The sequence below is a fragment of the Saccostrea echinata genome, unplaced genomic scaffold (assembly GCF_033153115.1).
Source record: "Saccostrea echinata isolate AGI-Se365-2 ecotype Australia unplaced genomic scaffold, CSIRO_AGI_Sech_v1 ptg000027l, whole genome shotgun sequence".
NCBI lineage: Eukaryota > Metazoa > Mollusca > Bivalvia > Ostreida > Ostreidae > Saccostrea > Saccostrea echinata.
Window position 1 is genome coordinate 11,846,064 of NW_026889776.1, and position 20,841 is coordinate 11,866,904.

General features: G+C 33.5%; 2 protein-coding genes and 1 long non-coding RNA gene across 3 annotated transcripts; 2 read left to right on the forward strand and 1 right to left on the reverse strand.

Moving 5' to 3' along the window:
- Nucleotides 1-5,478: 5,478 nt before the first annotated feature.
- Nucleotides 5,479-6,326, forward strand: LOC133193381 (uncharacterized). Its single transcript, XR_009721922.1, has 3 exons — nucleotides 5,479-5,550; nucleotides 5,994-6,071; nucleotides 6,268-6,326. It is a non-coding gene; the product is annotated as an uncharacterized LOC133193381 (long non-coding RNA).
- A 735-nt stretch (nucleotides 6,327-7,061) lies between these two features.
- LOC133193230 (uncharacterized) lies at nucleotides 7,062-10,906 on the forward strand. Its single transcript, XM_061329191.1, has 7 exons — nucleotides 7,062-7,135; nucleotides 7,393-7,860; nucleotides 8,011-8,118; nucleotides 8,558-8,923; nucleotides 9,015-9,141; nucleotides 9,344-9,474; nucleotides 9,746-10,906. Exons 1-7 carry the CDS (start codon nucleotides 7,133-7,135, stop codon nucleotides 10,904-10,906), a joined length of 2,364 nt encoding a protein of 787 aa, XP_061185175.1. The 5' UTR covers nucleotides 7,062-7,132.
- A 1,672-nt stretch (nucleotides 10,907-12,578) lies between these two features.
- Nucleotides 12,579-15,387, reverse strand: LOC133193232 (ATP-dependent DNA helicase RecQ-like). The gene is made up of 3 exons (XM_061329193.1): nucleotides 15,264-15,387; nucleotides 13,783-13,930; nucleotides 12,579-13,594 (listed from the first exon to the last, which is right to left on the reverse strand). The coding sequence occupies exons 1-3, from the start codon at nucleotides 15,385-15,387 to the stop codon at nucleotides 12,700-12,702; spliced, it is 1,167 nt and encodes a 388-aa protein (XP_061185177.1). The 3' UTR covers nucleotides 12,579-12,699.
- Nucleotides 15,388-20,841: the final 5,454 nt, after the last annotated feature.

The following is a 20,841-nucleotide window of genomic DNA, read 5'->3' on the forward strand; positions in this document are numbered from 1 at the left end:
CAAATACTTAAAAAAAGTATTTATTGAGAAAAATTCTTTTTAAAAAATGCATATATTTTTAAAAAACACACCTAATTATTTCGGTACTTTTAGTGAAAGCTATCATTGCAGAAACAATATATGTTAATCAATGAAAGGCAAGTTGGACTTCGATAGCCTCTGGAAAGTTGTTTTCCCTGTTTATTTTGTCCAAATGTTAAGATTTGAAACCGAAAGTACATTGCAAATGGCGGATTTTATAGGGGCCTTGTCTTTATACATGTCATGCTTTCAATAACAGCCTCTCAGAGACCATTCACGTCCAACTTGCCCTTCATTGATAAACATATATTATTTCTTCAATGATGGTTTTCACTAAAAGTACATAATTAAGCAGGTGCATTTTTTTAAAATTTGCAAATTTTTTGAAATTGTTTTTTCTCAAAAAATATATTTTTTTAAATATTTGTTTTTAAGTGATACTTTCTATCTGTTAATCAATGATATATTTACAAACTGTAAAAGTTTTAACTTTATAACTCACATAGTTTTGGAGCTGTTGTAAAAATAAATTTTTGGGCATGTTGACCTTTGGTAAAACCTTAAATTAAAGTTACATAATGAGTCAAATTCATGCGTTTCTTTTAAGATAATTGTATCATGAAATAAAAGATTAATGTGAAATATGAATAAAGCGGATTTTGACTGTAAAGCAACAAAAGAACTGCAGAATGTAAGTGCCGGAAAAACAAACGTTGTATCTATCGCTTAGTTGTTACCGTCAATGTCAACAATGTCAAGGTCACGCGACTTTTATTCTTAGCGTGAAACTTGTAAACAACATTGAATTGGAGCAAGTAAAAGTGAGGAATAAGTTCTGATCATTCTTTTTGAAGATTGTATCAAAATTCTCCGTCATCCGACATTCATATCCATGGAATTGAAACCATCGTAAATTCTTCAACTTTTCTGCGCATGCGTACAATAGAGAAAAAGAAGTGAAGCAATATTTTTGTGCTGGGACAAACAAAAATTATTTTTGCATTTATATTTCTCCATAAAAGTAGATTTTTTAGGTTCTGAAACCTGTAGTTTTCTGAAACCTAATATCTTCAAGAATTGAACAAAATTTGCATGTGTCATGCAAAAATTCTTCTTTTGTCAATTTTCCCCTTTATCCGTCACGGTGTCTCTTAAAGCATGTATTCATGCATGGGTAAATTCTATTATTTGATTGGTTACTCATGTGAGGAGTTCACTATTGTAGTATTTAAAAATCCAATGTAAAAGAATCGTACAGTCCCTGAAACGTTCTACTTTCCCACTTGAACGGTGAGCGAACGGTGAACGAACGGTGAACGAACGCTGAACGAACGCAGAGCGAACGATGAGTGAACGATGTGTGAACGCTGAACGCAACTTGGTGAACGATGTGTGAACGCTGAACGGTGAGCGAACGCAGAACGCGAACGGAGCGCAAACGCGAACGCAAAGTGAACGGTGAACGAACGGTGAACGCAAGATGAACGATATATTCGGAATGCCTCTGATCTTTTCCTTGCATTGAAACTATTTTATTGTATTATAATGTCAGGTATCAAAAAAAAAAAAAAAAAAAACCAAATAATAAATAAGTAAACAAATAAATGAATGAATAAATAAGTCAATAAAATAAATTCTCCAAAATTGTCCTAAGAAAGACGATGCATGCACATTAAGTTTTTAATCACACGATTTTTATCGCATTAAAACATTGCAATTGTTGCCGAACGCTGAAGTATAAAAGATATTGTTTTTAGTTGGAAAATAAAAATGTTTATTCTTAGTTGATAACAAATCAGAGAAAACTTATGATTTATAGAATGAATTAAAGCGGTTGTAACTTATATTCGTATATATATATATCTCCGTGTCAAGGCGATTTCGAGTAAAGTAATGAAAAAAAAAATTACATTTATACCCTCGTATTTTAAATTTTTAATACAATAATATATTATGTGTCATTTCTATTTTTCATTATGATTTATTGAGCAGACGTCTACATGTATCTCCAGATGGCCGTGATTATACTCGGACAAGATGATACAAAGATACATATTCATATTATTTGTTATAAATTCAATTTTCAAAACTTGATATTTAAGTAATATGGTGTTATAGTTTTTATTAAACAGACAAATGAGAGAGAGAGAGAGAGAGAGAGAGAGAGAGAGAGAGTAATATTCAGTTTTAGCCCCCCCTCCTTTCAGGCTTCACCAAATGTTTGTACCTATATCAAACAAAAACTCTGAATTTTTTTTTCTAAATATATCAGACAGTGAAAGTAACTTTTTTTTTTATCAACAAATCATATCCATTTGTTTGACAGTCATACTCGTTTTTATTTTTCCTGCTTCAAGTTCACACGAAGTCCACGTGCTTGTCCTGTCAATCAAAATCATTCGACACTGTGCAAGTGTGAAAGTTTCGTCACATCGAAGACGAAGTGCGAGTATTTCCAACAAGTTATAACATTTATTTTTATCATTTCTAGATTTGATTCCAACATTTGAATAATAAATTAGTAAAAATACATTGGGCATTAACACTTGAATGTGAAACATACTCTCTGCCAATTTCAAATACCACCGCCGACACGTGTACATTTTGATCTACTATTGTTTTGTGACTTTTTTAGATGCATGTTTGTTTTGAGACTGAAATTTTTGTTCTAAAAAAGACCGTAGCTTTTTGTTAATGTTAATTTAAATATTCTGGAAATAAGGTACTGACTAAGTAACCGATTTAGGGGGAAATGGGGGGGGGGGGTATTAATCATATATAAAGTTACGGTGAAGAAAGATTTTTTTCTCTATAACTATAGACTTTACATATTACAGTAGAGAAATTCTGTAGTGCATTACATTTTAAATAAATATTTCCTTTAACCACACTATCAATTTAATTCGTTCTAAAGATAATAAATTAACAGGATATCCGCAGTACTATGTATAACTCTCAGAACTAGTTCTATTATATTTTGTAACAACATTTATTTTCCAGAGTAATTTAATAAATAACCTAACAGCTAAATTAGAATAATAAAAATATATATCGTAGATATTTTTCCTCATGAAATAATGATTCTTCAAACACGATATGTTAGTTAATAAATTAAAAAAACCTGTAACTCCTTAACTGCAAAAAGATAAGTCCTTTCACTTCGGAGTTCCGAATGACAATGAAAACTGAACGATAGGTGAACGCTGAACGCAAGGTGAACGCAAAGTGAACGGAACGAAGAGCGAACGCTGAACGCTTTGTGAACGGTGAACGCGAGCGCACGGTGAACGGTGAACGCAAAACTGTGAACGGAGAGCGAACGGTGAACGCACGGTGAACGAACGGTGAACGCACGCTGAACGAACGGTGAACGAACGGTGAGCGAACGGAAAAATGGGAAAGTAGAACGTTTCAGGGACTGTAAGTAAGCGAGCAGTACATTGACTGACTCCAGAATTTCTTAAAATGTTGATAATTTGATAAACCTGGCATATGTCTATCCTTCCTATACTGGATTCCTAAACTTCATAAAAATCTGTACAAATATACTTTGTATGGTCCAGTAAGTAGCTTATCAAGCCCCAATCTAATTAAAATTAGACTTGTAATTTTCGCTCCTCTACGATACGCTTCAATACAAGATCTAACAACACCCCGTCCGAGGTCACCTCAGTGTGACCTTTGAATTAACCAATGAAATCAACGCTGGTAAAAATTTTGAAGGTACCGCAACTCGATAACTCAAGAAAAGTTCCGAACGTTATGAAAGTTAAATTTAGATCCGAAAGAACGAAATGGCGGCGCCCATGACGCCAGTTAAAATTTATCCCCTCGGTAATGTATGCGTAATTTGCGGGTTCTCTTTCATAAGTAAGTCAGTGGACAACGAAGGAAAAGTTGTGATTCACAAATATGTAGACAAAAAATTAAGACTTACAACCGAAAGAGTGGGTGATATAAAAAATGTTTGTGGTTTTCCTGAGGACACTCGGACCACATTTCCTCCAGACGCAGGTGTATGCCAAAAGTGTTTTCGAAATGTCCAAAAAGTTTTTAAAATAGAAAGAGAAGCTGTGAGTATGAGAGAACATTTCAGAAAGTCGTTGAATGCTACCTTGGATAGATACAGTGTTTGTGTGCCATCGCCAAGTAAATCGTTTGCTGTCACGAAGCGAGAGCAAAAGAGTTCAGTGGATAGTTTAAAGAAGCGTTCAAAATCAGAAGTGTGTGCAACAACAGATCCTCTTTTAGTACAAATCAGAAAAGTCACTCCAGTAAAGTTGGCGCCAGTAAGCGTGTTTAGGTACAACACAAAACGTACCCTTGATGGAGACATCTTGAAACAGGCAGGGGTAGACAAATAGAATTTTGCATTACTTGCCCTCGGACAGGTTACCATCATAAAATTACTTGTCCTACCAAAAAATTTGCTTGTCCGACCTGTTTCTTGATTTAAACAAAATCATTAACATTAAATTATTTCTCAACTGAGACACTACACGGGAATCAACGTAGATCTAAAATCACTAAATTTTCCCAGATTTCTTTCGATATTTTCAGGGCATTGGTAAAGTCAAAGTTTCATTCTATTCTCCTCAAAATTCTTCAATAAGATACTCCCTATACTTTCTTTGAATAAATTTAATGAAAAAGGTGAAGATGATCTCAAAAAACCTACAAACGAGACAGATCTGTGAACACTACTGCATGCCGATTGAGCTATGGACTTCATGACTATGTGATTGCCAATCAACAACCAATTTTAATAACAGTAGCATGTCTGTATTCACAGAATGAATTTAATATTTTGTCAATAAAAAAAGTCTAAAATCCAATTCAACTTTTTTGACGACAGCGAAAGATGTCATGTTTTACGACTTGTGTAACACATTCATGGGTAAATTCTAGAGAATTCATATTCAATAGTGGTCAACAGCAGCGAAAACAGATGCTTTGTTGTGATTCATGATATTTTAAAAGCGGTAACACAAAAGACATATTGAGTATATGATTTTTTGTAAATGGGAAAAAAACACTTGTCCGCGGGCAGGCACCACTTATCAAATAACTTGCCCACTAAACAAAATTGGTTGTCCCGGGCGTCGGGCAATGCTATTTGTCTAGCCCTGACAGGTATTCAATATTTTAAGTTTTTCGACTTTTAATTTTTACAATATTTTAATTGTTATGAATGAAACATAAAAGGATTGGACTGACTATATGAATTTTTTGATTTCATGGAATATGTGAATTCAATTTTGTTCAATTCAGTACATTGCAGAGGGAAAAAATTTATCATGCCTATACTCATTATATAAATGAGCAATCTACATGATCTAGATTTTGACTTCCATACAGTTAATGATAAGGTTTATTTTTTCATATATTTAATTATATGGTGGACAAATGGAATCAAATCAAGCTTTCTTTCTTTTCTTTAAAATCAGCAGGTGTCTGTTCGTGAAGCAGAGAAGTCTGTTGATACCTTAGCTGAATCCATGTTTAGAAATATTTTGCCACATCCAAATGGTATGACAATTAAGAATGGTATGATAGATTAGACTAATTGTATGATAATTTAATAAATGTCATAGTGATTGTTCAAGAATGTTGTCAAATTTCCAAATAGTTTGTACAAGTGCCTACGAAATACATAAATTAAATATTGAAGTACATGTATTTGAACATGTTTATTGTGCCTTTCTAGTGCATAATGATACTAAGGAACAATTCAAGTGTCATATCTTCTGCTTGAATTTGAAACTTGTGCTCCAGCCTCCTCATTCATGTAAATGTATTCTGAAGTGCCTAATGATTTTTTTCCAAAATGCCAGGCACAGATCACACATGCATGGGGGATGTGTTTGCATAAGACATGATACATAAGATATATAAGAATTATCAGTATATCAATTATCAGTACATCAATTCCCCAAATTAGTCTTTCCTAATTCATATTATTACTATTACAGTTCCTGCTAACAAAGAAAACAAGAAGCCAGCAAGGAAATCCTTATCTTTTGTGGACATAAGAGATCCCCCCAGTGGAGGTATTTTAATCAATGATAGGTCATTAGCAGAGTTACTATTTAAAAATTTCAAATTAAATCATGGTAAAATCAACTTTGTATAATATGCAAATTTGGTGTAAATATGGTGTATCATTAATTTAAAAAAAATCATAAACTCTAATAAATGTCATCATGAATTTATTTCATAGCTTTAATAGGTTTTTATGTATTTCAGATATTGAAAAACAAATTGAAAAATCTAACCAGATTATTCAAGGTCAAGGGGAAGTAGAGGTGAGACTTTTCTCAATTTTATGTTGTTATATGCATGCTTCATGTTCAATGGTCATCCAAAACATTCATTTATTGTGAAAGCTGTACATGAAATACATTTTAATTTTGTTGGAATTCTTTTTTATCAGATTGATCATGTTTATTGCATTTTAACATGTGACTGTTTTGGTTGACTTTATTAAACTTTCTTTTTTATGTTTTGTTATTTACCTCACCTGAGCAAAGACTCAAGAGAGCTTTTTTGATCAAAGTTTGTCAGTCATCCATCCATTGTCTTTTTCCCCCATTTTTTACAGGTAGTGTAGATTCAATTTTGATTCATGGCCCCAGGGGTATGTGTAGGATGCATTGGGCCACAATAATAAAGTTTTATCTGACATAAGTTGGTTTTTTTGGGTTTTCTTTTGTTTTTTGTAATAAGCTCTACAATGTACAGGGGATTAAACTGCAAATATTCAGTGTGGATTCAAAGTGTGTTAAAATTATGAATAGACTGTTTAGTAGGACTCAGTCCCCATATCCCTTAGAAAAGTATGGCTTAAAGTGCAAATTAGTCATGACCACTAGGGGCTAGGATGGATCCACATAAGGGATCAAAATTATAGACAGGAATATATTAGGGGAAAAATCATAAAACAAATCTTCTGAAGGACAGCAGGAGCATGGTGAATCAGATGAGCATTATGGCCTTTTGTTGTATTTGTTAGTTATTATTTGTTTTATTTTTTGCAGTTATTTCCAGTTAATTACTTCAAGAGTTTCCTGTTTGTTCTGACCAGTTTACAATTTTCCAGGATTAGCTTGATATGGTAAGACTGCATTTCTTCCTACTAAGATATGCATGTATAAGTCATTCAATCAATTATTCTACATTTTTATAATACTTAATTATATCCATATTTATTTTGAAAAGTAAAAATGAAATCTAATAATTTGGATAATTAATCTATTCAACAACTGAATTGATAGCAGTTCATCACACATAAAGATGTTTAAATATACATGGTAATTTGGTTTGTATTAGGGACAAAATAGGATTTAAAATTTTATCATTGGTTCTTTGTAGGTGTCAATTAATTACCCAAGTGGAAAAAAGTCTGTGCTTGTTGTATCTCCTTCACACAAAGTTGTATGTAAAGCCATATTGGACAACAAAAATGTAGACAAGACTATTGTGAACACTTTATGTCAGCAAAATCCCAACATTGTGGTGAATGCAGTGACTAAAATAATAGAGGATGAGTGTAGCAAAATCTGTCATCGAGGGTCTGGTTCATTTCTTCAAAAAAAAGAATATGAAGATTTCATTAACTTTGAGTGGGAAAATCTGAGTAAAGATCTTCAGAACAGATGTCCTCATACTCTCTCTATTATATCATCCATAGTGCAAAATCCACCCCCAGGGATTCTCAGCAAACCCTTCTTTCATGTGATGCTCTCCAGTGCTATATGTTTGCATGGAAGAAATCAAGAGATGTCCGCTTTGCACTACATAACAGTCTTTATCCTTGCTCGTGGTGGTTGTACTCAAAGAGTAAGTGCATTTTTTTCAAGGGGGGGGGGGGGCTGCAGGATACTTAAATTTAAGATTTCAAGGTTCTTTTCCCTCAGCCTTCAAAAATTCAAATTATTACCTTCGCTTGAAATGAAGGAAATCAAACCTAAACTGTTATTTTCATTACAGACCATTGAATCACTTTGTAAAGCTGGACTATGTGTTCATCCCCAGACACTTCACAATAAACTGACAAGTTGGCAGGATAAGTTGGATGAAGAACTCAAAATCCTAAAGGTAAATTTTTTTTTTCCAGGGAGGTTATGTTTTTTGCAGCTCTTCTTGTTTAAAGTTAACACACGTAACATAATACATGTTGACAGTTTAACTGTACAAGTATTGTTAGGTATAGTTAGTATACATTTATTTACTAAATGAATTTAAACTTTATAAACTGCAAAGTGGCTTACAAAAAAGCATTAACTGTTCCAACCAAGATTATAGAAGTATATCTTTAGTAGCTATGAAATGCACTCCTTATAACAATTTAATATTTTATCATTACACTTAATAAAAACTGAGACTTTTTCCCCTTCAAAAATGCCTTCAAATTGTACAAATTTTAAATGTGTTGACAAGCAGATTGATACATTTTTGACTAATTTGTGACATAGGCAACACAAAATTTTTTTTATCAAATCAAAAGATATGTTACACAAGAACTAAATATTTATAGATAAAATGGACCAACAAGGAAGAGGTTGCCAAAAAATTCCAGTTGGTGGGTGACAATTGGGACAAGGACATTCTCCCTTCTTATCGAACCAGTGAGAGAAAAACAGAGAGTCTCCATTTGTTCCAAATCTATGCCATTGTTGACAGGTACACCACCACCAGTCCAGCGGGGTCAAATGGATACGAAGAAAACCCCACATACATCCCCTCTGTCCTCGAACAAACACAGTTATTGAAGGAACTAACATTTATTTTTGCTTCAGCCATTATTAGACATGTTCCCCAAGTGTCAAAGCACTTTGAGACTATTTTCCCAAAGCACTTGGATCATGAACATTCAGCTTTTGCAGGACTAAAAACAACACAAGTAAGATTCACATTCTATAAAATCATTAATTTTAACTTTACAACTTGTACATGTAGATAATATGATTAACCAGAGGTGAATTTTTTTTCAGTATTCTTTGGGACTCTTTGATACGAATGAAAATAAAACGGACGAAGTGATTCGGCTCCTTAGACATCTTACCGACCTGTATGTTCCATTAAAGAATGAAGAGGTTGTTGATGCTGTTTTCTTTGGAGGTATGTCAATGAGGCATTTAAATACCTTGGTAAATCTGACTCTATACTTGATAGTGAAAAAGCATGTAATGAATCCAAGATGTGTAAACTGATGATATTCACAAATCAAGGTGTTAATTATATTCTTTGATCTTGAACCACAGCAACCAAATATGCAACATTTTGAAAGCCAGTATTATGCATTATGTTTTTTTTTTTAAAGGGGATCGTCTCACTGATGAGAGAATACAGTGTGCACAGGTTGCACTCAAGGATTCACTGACATCAAAAGGACGGCTAGAGGGATTCATTTCAAAATCAGAAGACTTTCACAGATTGATGAATTTTCTCGAAGTAAGTAAAATTTAAATGAAAATTACCTATATCCTTACAGTTACTATTTATTAAGTCTTATAAAATACTTTCTAAAATAAAAAAAAGTTTTTAAGGCAGTCAGTGAATATTTACTTACTGATTTACTTCTTATAGATTAACTACGTTCTGTTAGAACTTCATTTAAATTGCTTATATTTCAAAGTTCTGTCATAACGAAATACCATGCATTTTTTTCCTAGGTGCAAAATATTGTTTAAATGAGTAAATTTTACTAAATCTAATTTTGCAGGCCATTTATAAGCTTACATACAGCACTGGCATGGCAGGTGACCCATGTACTGCCCACTATTACAGGAACCTTTTGGGCCATAGAAGTGCTAAAGGGCCAGTAAAGAATGCATACAGAGGATACAAGATGCTTTATTATACTATTCTTGATGCCATCTGTGTAGTGCTCTTTATGGACAAGCTGGGGTCAGTAGACATGAATGATCTTCCACTTCCAGATTTTTCACAAATGACACCCAATGACAGCATTCAGTGGTTGAATAACGTGTGTAGGGAGCTGGTGGAAAAATGGTTCTTTGAAGATGGTCAAGATATTTGTGAGGAAATAAGGAGTGTTCTAGAAAATCCTCAGCATGAGGAAAACTACTGGACTTCGACATTAGAAAATGGTCGTTTTAAATGTCATCATTGTGAAAAGGACTATAAAAGAGTAAGTTCTTTAAAAGCTCACGAGTCTAGATTTCATGACATCTCTTTGAGTAAGACAAAGAAAAAGAAAGAATGCAGCAATGATGAATTGCATGATTATGTGTTTATGCTTTTTAAACTTGTTATGCTCCATCGAAATTTTGACAGTGCAGTAGATATGGGGGATGGTGGAAGATGCGTACGATCTGCAAAGTATGAGCTTCCAATTTACCACAAAACAAATAAAATCAAATATTCCATTTGCTCCATTCATACTACGGCATTGTCCTCAGGACTTCTTAACGCTGACCAGGAGGAACGATTCATAGCAAACAGATTTGTGAATATCCAAGGTGGCAAGAATAACAACATTGCTTTGGATGAGTACATTGAAATGCTTAACAGAGACAGCAAGGTCTCTTGTACTGGGCACAAAACTAAGGAAAGTATACTGAAACATTCGAAAGAGTATCCTTTGCTCATACAATTCACAAAACAGTTCGAAGAGGCAGGTGAATTTGGCCAAAGGAAAGGATTTCATCATCTTCCTTCCTATGCAACTGATGTTGAGAAAGTTATAAAGGATTTACTGGAGAATAACATTTTACAGAAAAATGAAAACAGGAAGTTAAAAGTAAAAACAACTGGTTTAGACAGGAATCCATTTTCAAATTGTTCTCAAGGCTTGTCAACCATACTGCATCGCCATAGACCATGGTCACCATATGGAAGACTAAGAGACTGTAAATTTTGAACTTGCCAATTTCGTTTGACTATGATATTGTGATGCATACCTTATTCATTATTTAGTCAATGAGCATTTGTCTTAGTATGTAACTATGTGACTGTGAAATTGTGATGCATACCGGTACCTTATTCATTATTTAGTCAATGAGCATTTGTTTTAGTATGTAACTATATCAATATAGCATGGAAGGTGTTATAAGTGGCATCAATTATAGGCAAGAGTCTTAAGATAAATAGTTTTATTAATGATGTTGATTATTATAATAATGGTTTCAATATTTGTTCATTCATTAAAATTCTTAAATGTTTGATCTAAAATATTTTATGCAATGTTTCAGCACTTGGCTATAAATATGATTACCGGTAGTCCCAGAATAGCGTCTTTTATTTTATTTTCAGTAAATATGATTATTATATGATTGAATAATTCCCATCTCTCTGATTGGCTGAGATCCAACAATGTTAGAAAAGTACTACGTTATATTGACCTGCACATGATCTTCCAGGTCAGTATAAGGAATTATTTATTCTACATTGGAACAAAAATAGATAGGGAAATTCCAAATTGATGCAAATAGTTTTGGAAAGTTATTTCACTTGCACCTGACATCTACTCATACGAACTTAACATTAAGGCACATAGATTCTTGGGTGAGGGGTCGGGGGAAAGGGGGGGGGGGGTTGCAGGAGGCCTACCCCTCTCTCCAACTTTTGAGAATGTTAAGTTTTAATTTAAATTTTAAGGATAAAAAATTTCAATGAGTTTCCTCGAAAAGTTTATGGACCTTTACATTCCACCAAATAAAATTTTGATTTGGGAGAATTCTTTTCCTTTCTTGGGGGGGGGGGGGGGGGGGGGGGGCAGTCAAAGATTTGTTTTCAAGTAAGTTGTCAATTTCAATTTTTTCCTTTTAATGCCCCCTTTTTCAAAATCAATCCTGTATATGTGCCTGACATTTATTTTTCTACATTGCACCTAACCTAGATTTAAAAATTCCAGAATAATACAACTGTTTTTTAACCCTGTTTCTCTCATTATGTTGGGCTAGTACTTCAGTAGATGTGAACAAGTAAGATGGCATGGATTGCTTAATGAGTGTGTTATTTAATCATTGAATCATATAATAAAACAATTATTGCCATTTTTTTCGGTCAATATGATGATTTAGCCACCTTCGAAGTACAATATTCACCTCGCCCTTCGGGCTCGGTGAATATTGTACACCTCGGGTTTCTAAATCATCTTATTGACCTCAAAAAAACCCAGCAATAATTGTCTAATATATAACTCTAAAATGCAGATATATGTTATTGAATATTTAATTACTTCACAAAATATCTTACACCAATGTACAGATAATATAACTTATAAGCATAATATGTATTGAATATTTAATAACTTCACAAAATATATCATACCAAATGTCCAAATAATATAATTTATTAGCATTTCCTATAATTATTATATCCCCAAAGGAGAGGGGGGTATACTGGTTTACCTTGTGCATTTATGTTTGTGTCTGTCTTAACAAATTTTCACAGGTTTTCTCAGCAGCTACTCTTCGCAGATGCCTGAAATTTTAGCACGCTCTTTTTTTAAGCATGCCATGTGATGGGATTCATTTTTGTTTGAATTTGATGTCAACTTCCTGTTTATCCCTGCATCTGTCCATGCCAATATTTCTTTAAAAGAACTTTAGTACACTGTATATTAACATGAAAGTGTATATTCAAATCAGAGCTGGGCCATAATTGGTGCTCACAGAATTCTTGTTATCCCCATGTCGAGAAGAATTATTCTCAAGAATCAGAATCTTCTGAAGTTTCATGATCATTGGGAAAAGTTACATGATTCCCTAAAAACAGTTTCTCCAATGGCAGTTGAGAACAATCCCCACATAAACAGTTGTTCTGACATACGTCACAGCATGAACAATTTCCTGCATAAGATTTTACTTTATCAAGTTCACTTTCCTTAAGAAATGATTCCATCATCTGTATTCTTCGGCAGTCATTGCTCTTAAAGAGTTTCTTTACTTCTGGGTCACATCGGGCAAGGTGATGGGAATTATAAAGTAGCAAAGACACAGACTTTTCACCATCTCTCCCAGCACGTCCAATTTCCTGCACCACTTCAAGTATAGAATGAGGTGGACCAAATAAAATAATGCTGTGTAGATCTTTAAAATCCACCCCCATACCCAAAGCATTAGTGGAAACAATAACTCTTATAGGGCTCTCTTTCTCCCGAATGGACAATAACACAGTCTCTTTGATAGATTCTTCAGTCTCTGAATGATACATAGCTATATATGAGCACAAGTCCTCTGGCAATTCGTCTGACACATAATCATAAATCTTTGCCAAATCACTAATTGATTTACAATAAATTAGTGTTCTTGGAAATAGACTTCCCATGTTCACCAGTCCATCCACTAACCATGTCATTGCCATTTCAATGTCATTTGCCACTTTCTTTACAACATACTTGATGTTTCTTTTGTCCGGTGACAAGTACACAAATGTAAAATCTGGCTTAAAGGATACCACTTTCAACACACGTTTCCGTACTTTCAGTGTGCAAGTGGCACTAAGGGCAAGCAGTGACGCATTTGGAAAGATGGAACGTAATTCTCCAAGATCACCAAACCATTTCCTAAATGCTCTCTTGTGAATATGTTCATCATCTTGTCCCCTGAAATATATGAATACATAAGAATAGAATTTATTACCAAATCAGGGCCTAATGGGCATAAACATATAACATATATAATTACAATATTTTAGTTCATGAAGCATATTGAGGAAAATTTTCTTCACTCATTTTACAATTCTTTGAATGTACTGTATATCAAAACTAAAATGTTATTTAAAAATTCTTACCACGTTGATATTAAATGAAATTCATCTATAACAATTGCAGTGACATTGAGTTGCTGTAGTTCAGCCCGCCATTCACCTAACAGTGACTCCGGACTTCCAAATATGATGTCTACCTCGCCACTCAAAATCTCTTTATCTAGGCCTTGACCTGTAAAAAGTAGGGAATGCTTTTAGCATGCTTAAGTGGATGACATGCAGCAGGTGATCACAGGAAAACAAGCATATGAATGATATTTTATTGTGCAGACCATAGATATAAAGTTTATTGTAATATTTTACCATACATGGCAGAACAAAACTAAGGCTCTCTTTGCCAAACTTTAAACTTGGTATTTATTAAACATATAAAGTCACAAAATTTCTGCAAGGTTTCAATAGTATTTCAAGTATAACCAAGATTGAGATCAATTATCCTGTCTCAATTTTCAAATATTAAGTTAATGACTGATGCCCCGTGTTATATTTTATGTATTTGTTTGGTAGTAAGTGTTTTAAAAAGCTGTATAAATTTTATTCCTGTTATATTCGTGTTTGTTAAATTAAATAGTTCCTTTGAATAGAAAATTCCTCTTGAACAGGTCCAGTACAATCAGTACATTTATCTACGTAGCTAGAATTACCTACCGTAGCTTTATTTAGCTACCTCAGGTAGCTTTATTTAGCTATTTTAGGGCAACTTTTCACAATTTTGCTTTTTTTTTTTTTTTTTAGAAGACAAAAGTCGCAAGTAAATGTCTAGTAATATTTATTCTAGGAATTATTTAAAAAGCAATCCAAAGCAGATATAGTTTAAACATTGTTGTGTTTGAACATTTTTAAGGAAAAGATGTATTTCCATTGTTTGAGTAACTTTACACCACCTTGTGTGCGGTGAGGCGTGGATAAGTATGATTACTTTACATTGTGCTCATGTTAATCAAAACTGGTTTTCTTTGCTATTTCATTCTGGATGTAACTGTTTGGTCACAAGTTAACTGTTGTACATAGCCCCAAAACTTTTAGAACTTTTTTGATTGCAATTGTGCAGAAAAAACACACATCTCTACGAGTGATTTTTTCATGAATTATTTTCAGATGTGTTCAAAGTTGAAAATTATCACTGCATCAAAGTGTAATTTTCTGCACTTCATAAGGAAAATGCTAATTTCAGAAATAAGTTTGATTAAGTAGCTAAATAAAGCTACCTCAGGTAGGTAAATAAAGCTATGTAGGTATTTCAAGCTACGTAGATAATTCTAGTGATTGTACCAGACCTGTTGAATAGCAATATCAGTTCGCAAGTGGGTTACAAAACGTCATGAAGCAAAAACTGGGAATAAAATAAAATATACCTTTATATGCGGCCGTTACACCTTTAATTGCATTTATTCTCTCAACCTGATCTTTCATCAACGAAACAAGGGGACAACAAACAAGTACAATCCCAGTGCGGCCGATTTCTCGTTGTACCAACGGAAGTAGTTGATAAGGTAATGATTTACCGAAGCCAGTCGGTAAAACTGCCATGCAGTCCTTCCTATCAAGCAGACACTGCAAAATGTCCAGCTGTTGAGGCTTCAATTGTATATTTAGCGAATTCGTAACTTTCTCAATGGGCGCAGCCATTTTTAAATGCCGAGCGATAAGCATATAACAAACACTTTCTCATTGGTCGATTCTTGACGTCATTGGTTATTTTTCATTGGTTAATTGATTTGTATCAAAGGTCACACTGAGGTGACCTCGGACGGGGTGTTGTTAGATCTTGTATTGAAGCGTATCGTAGAGGAGCGAAAATTACAAGTCTAATTTTAATTAGATTGATCAAGCCCTTATCATTACTCCTCCAAAAATTTAAACTGCTGTAGAGAAAAACATTCAGACGTACTTTGCTACAGCATATTCTAGAATTGGTGTAAATCAAATGTGGAATCTCAAAAACTCCAAAGAAAAATTTTACTTCTTAATTTTTTTAAATGTAAGTAACATCAAACGTATGACTTGTCGACTTTTTATACTACCATTCCTCGCAATAAATAAAAAACTATGCTCTTTGATATCAAGGACAACCGCTTCATCAATTAAAATGGAACTCCGGAATTTTAACATCTTGTGATTGGTCATCAACAAAATAATCCTGTTAAAATTTCTCTGATTCTACACTCAGATACTCTGAGGTTGATGTTATACGGTTCCGGAGGGGACTATAGGTTTCCTCTGAGTCTGTCCGTCCGTCTGTCTGTCTGTCTGTCCCTCTGTCTGTCTCTCAGTCTGTCCCACTTGGTTTTCCGCACTTTTCTTCTAAAAGCTTGCAGATATTGATCTGGTTTTTGGTATGTGAGTGTATCTTGATGAGTTACAGATCAAGTTTACATTTCGTTCCGCTTCATTGATTTTTGACGGAATTACGGCCTTTTCAATTTTTAGGGGTTTTCCGCAATTTTCTTCTAAACGCTTTCAGATATTGAGCTGATTTTTAGTAAGTGACTTCCCCTTGATTAGTTATAGATCACGTTTGCATTTCGTCCCGCTTCATTGATTTTTGACGGATTTATGACAAATTCAATTCTTAACGGGGACCAGATTACACTTGCCGGTAGGGGACTAGCATTGCTAATGCAATACTCTCAGAATGCTTGTTTGTATAGTCCTTGAAGACCAGGTCTTCCAACAAATTTGCAATTAGCACTTATTGTGCTCATTTAAGACCTGTTTTTATATTCCTATGAAGCAGAATTTGTTAAATAATTTCTACAATAGAAGAAGAATACACTTATTATGGCATTCAACTCGACATTCACATATATTGATGTTTTATCAATTAACAATAGATACTTCAATTCTTATGTTGACTCAATATATCCCAGTTAACTCGAAATAAAAGACATCACAAAGTCTGCCACATCTGTTTCATACTTGGATGTTTTAATTGGTATAGACGTATAGGGCCAACTAACAACTATACTTACCGTCACGGTGGCTCCGTCGATAGAGCGCTTGCTTATGATCGGAAGGTCGTGGGTTCAAACCTGACCTAGGTCGATAAAAAATAGGAAGCAACTGTTCCTTCGCCAAGCTCTCTGAACTTTAAGGTGAAAGTTGCGGGTCTTTCGGATGGTGACGTCTCTATACGAGTGAAAAATTCTCGAACGGGACGTAAAAACAACAAACATAGACAACTGCACTATTTGACATTTGAGATGAGTTCAGCTTTTCCACTGTTAACTTTCCTTATTTATATAATAAAATTCGGCTTTAACTTGTATATGGTGTTTATGTCTCAAATCTTATTCGATACTCAAAACATGCTTTGAGTACCATTAATTATTAAACCATGACAGGCTACTGACAGATAAGTTGATGTTACAGGAAATTAAACAATTTCGTTTAATGCAAGCATTTCGTAAATTCTATGGTTGCATCGTATTTTGACTGACACATTTCATACCAATTGTTAGGCCTTTGTTTTTATACTGAGTTTTAAATAGATTCTTACCAGTAAGCATTTAGATTTAATGTCTGAATTATTTATTATAGCTACATGTATACCTGACTGAGGAAGAGATAATACTTCAAATATAGGTGATGTAAATTTAACAGGATTTAAATGCTATACTTAGTAAATAGAAATGTTTATGGTTTGTATGATAATTTGCATTATATAATTATATTATAATTTGCATTATATACAAGATGAAATGATATTTTATGATGAATGATATATTTAAAGTTATTCTGAGGAAAGTGAATTATTTCCATTCAATGTTCTGTGATATATTTCTTAATGCGTTTTGTGTGTGAATTTTTTGTTAAATATTTTATTCACTTTTCCTTTCAAATGAATAAAATGATGATTGAATGAGTGTATGGACCTAAGGAAGAACGTGGTTATTTCTTAAAAATGAATTTGTATATTGACATAGTAACCAAAAATGTTTCAAAATTGTGTTCATAGGTGTCGTCTTCCTTCAAACCAAGTTTCATATATTGGTAGAAAACTGTTGAAATAGGTAATGGCAACTACGTGATACCTTTTTTGAATTGCAAGGTTTTTTTCCCCTTTCACTCAGAAGTCTAGGTCTAAGGTAATCAACTTATTCATGATCAAATAGAGTTTAACTTTTCTCTTACCTTTGGATCTCATTGTGTTTGCATTCTGGTCGTACAGACAGCATGTCTATGACTTTACTACGAAAATAAATTCAAAAGATAAGGCCATCATGTGGCATGTGTCAAATAACGTCATTATCAAATTACAAAAATAACAAACCAAAAAAATATAACATAACCAAATTACAAAAATTGAATCGCACTTCAAAATGTTAAGTCAAATTATTTTTGTTGCCCTGAAACAGATTCCAAAACTTGAATGATTTCTAACATTATGCTAATGGTACTAATTTAAAGGAGCCTATACAAAGTTGCATTGCCGTTTCTTTATTAAATTTCTGTTGTAATTCAAATTCTAACGTCAGTCTAATGAAATTAAATAAAAGGAAAATTTTTGACATTCAATTACAACGAAATTCTTCATAACATCACGTCAATCGTCTGTCTTTGTAAACAAGGGCACGAGCTCCGTTATTGTTGATGTTTACGTTTTACAGAATATGTTCAATTTGTTTACTCTGCACACATCACTGAGCATGGACTGTCAATACTGGTGGTTTGTTTTTACTTTCTCTAATTTCTACTCTGACTTTTCTGAATTATTGTTTAAATGTTTTTCATTTTTACACTTTTCTTAAGTTCATTCGCTCGTACATTTGCAAGTACTTTAAAATGTCCCTTTCCCAGTGATAACTTTCCAAGATATTCTTAATTTAAAATCACAATATCATTAGATGTTCTTCGACAAAAAATCAGCACACATTACCAAGAGTTTTGAACAGATATCAAATGATAAAAATACTGTTTTTTTTTTTTTTTTTTTTTGTTTTTTGTTTTTGTTTTTTTTTTTTTTTGTTTTAAACCAAAAATGTTTTCAATAGGTTGTTCCTCAAAATCTGATTCAGAAAAAATTGTGTAGCATTATCAGGCATCGTAAAAGCTCACAAAGGTCCTCCAAATATCAGAACTCTTAAATCATACAGTAAATAAGAAATTGAAGTTCAAACGTGGTTGCGTATGTCCTTAAATATCAAGGATAACAAAGTTTGTTTCGAGAAAGAGCAAGGATGTTTGTCAATCAAACGCGTCCCGAAATTTGTAGTTGTAATAATTTGCAAAAAAAAGAAGAAATTTCTAAATACTTTTTCATAATATTTTGGTGTGGCATGCTCTAGCAACATGCATATAAATCAAGATATTATACTGAAAATTCTAGAAAATATTATGCCCTCAAAAAAGTCGTTCCATTTTTAAATGTTCCTACCATTGTACAATTTTATCTTATTCATTTTAGAAAGAAATGATCGATCAGTTGATTTGAAAATCTACTGTACCCTGTTTACTTATATTAATCAAATAATACTCCATTCTGCGATTTTAAAAAATGCACATTGCTCTAGATCATTTTTTGTGAAGACTTCATTTCTTTGCAAACATCAATACTGAATAATTCTTTTCTGTACAGGCTACATTCCAATTGATGAATAAGTTTAGCTTTTAAAAAGCTTAATGTGTTAGCCAGTGGATTTTTCCTTATTTTTCCTTATAATATTTAAAGGCATTAGAGAACTGATATTTTGATGGAAGAAAAATGTTTTAGCATTTTCATTGTATCTAGAACGGATTTGGCCACTTTGACCCTTATGTCTTGTTAGTTTTTCAGCATGGGAACGGAGGGTTTGAGGGGGGTGGAGTTAAATGATTCCATGCATGCATGTTCTTGCATTATTTTGTTATTTTAAACACAAAAACGGAAAGTTTAATTTTCCAAATTCATGTAGCATAGTTCCATACAAACTCTCATTAGGCGTATCTAGGATTTAATGGAAAGGGGGAGGGGGTAGCCACATAAACGTTTAGGAAGTTTTCACAACCCACTAACTCCCCACCCCATTTTTGTCATCTCGAGAGAGAGATAACACATTACGTTTGAAACCCAGATATGAATTCCCAGTGTAAGCTGCCATTGATAAGCTGGTGGTCTGGCGAATGACGCGATTTCTTAATATAGAGATGTAAACAAAACATCTCGAAGAATGAGCGATCTGTGTTATCATCGAACAAAATTGGCCATCTTAAAGAAAAACTACACAGGAATCATAAAGAGCCATCGCTTGGGCAGTGGTGGGTCTTCTCAAAATACGTGCAGTTATCTAGGCTATTGCGTAAACAGGTAAATGATGGTCAGCGGGTGTGTATCAAAATGCACCTAACATGGCATCGATTAGATCAGCCAAGGCCTAGATCCAACATTTTACAGAAAAAACGAAATCAAAGTGAAAACATTTACATAAATACACGCATTAAATGCTTAAACACAACTGGTATGAATTTATGGCGAGAACTTTATTTTCTGTGTACTGTAGTCAATAACTTGCTGTGATTTTTAAAATAAAACAAATCTTATGTAGCGAATGTATTTCGAGAAAAAAAAAAGAAATTAAATGCACGAGTTGGTGCTGGCAGGAAAAAGATCCTAGCTCACTGCTTAATGGCCCTGAGTGCAGAGTATACGTCTAAATTTGCAGCCCTCCACCGGCAAGTAGTGGCGTTTCATCATGAGTGAAAACTTCTCGAAAGGGACGTTAAACAACAAACAGAAAAACTTACTCCAAGTCTTCCTCCCAGAATTCCAAAGCACGCAAATTAAATCGCCATTTTTAAATTTAAACGGCACAATTTACAAAATTAATCAGATTTTTTAAAGAATAAAAATGTAAGCTTTCTCAGCCGCATATTGATAAACGGAAGAACTGATTATTATTGCAATGATAAAATTTTGTGGCCTTTTCTTAAATGAAATAATGATAACGCCCTTCTGAATTTCTAATGAAAAGGCAAATTTCCGATAGCATCAAACCATTGGCGGAAGATTTAAATCCAAAATAATTAGCGATTTTTTTATTAGTTCTTTATACTAATCCATGCGATCTGCAGCCATAATAGCTCCAATGTAGCTGCTATGCAAAA

Excerpts from the sequence above, each read along its gene's own strand:
- LOC133193230 (XM_061329191.1), top strand. Across the intron at positions 8,119-8,557 it reads AAGAACTCAAAATCCTAAAG|ATAAAATGGACCAACAAGGA; the intron begins GTAAATTTTTTT and ends AAATATTTATAG. Across the intron at positions 9,142-9,343 it reads TGATGCTGTTTTCTTTGGAG|GGGATCGTCTCACTGATGAG; the intron begins GTATGTCAATGA and ends TTTTTTTTAAAG.
- LOC133193232 (XM_061329193.1), bottom strand. The coding sequence starts at position 15,387 with ATGGCTGCGCCCATTGAGAAAGTTACGAATTCGCTAAATATACAATTG. Across the intron at positions 13,931-15,263 it reads AGTTTTACCGACTGGCTTCG|GTCAAGGCCTAGATAAAGAG; the intron begins GTAAATCATTAC and ends TACTTTTTACAG. Across the intron at positions 13,595-13,782 it reads TTTCATTTAATATCAACGTG|GGGACAAGATGATGAACATA; the intron begins GTAAGAATTTTT and ends CATATATTTCAG.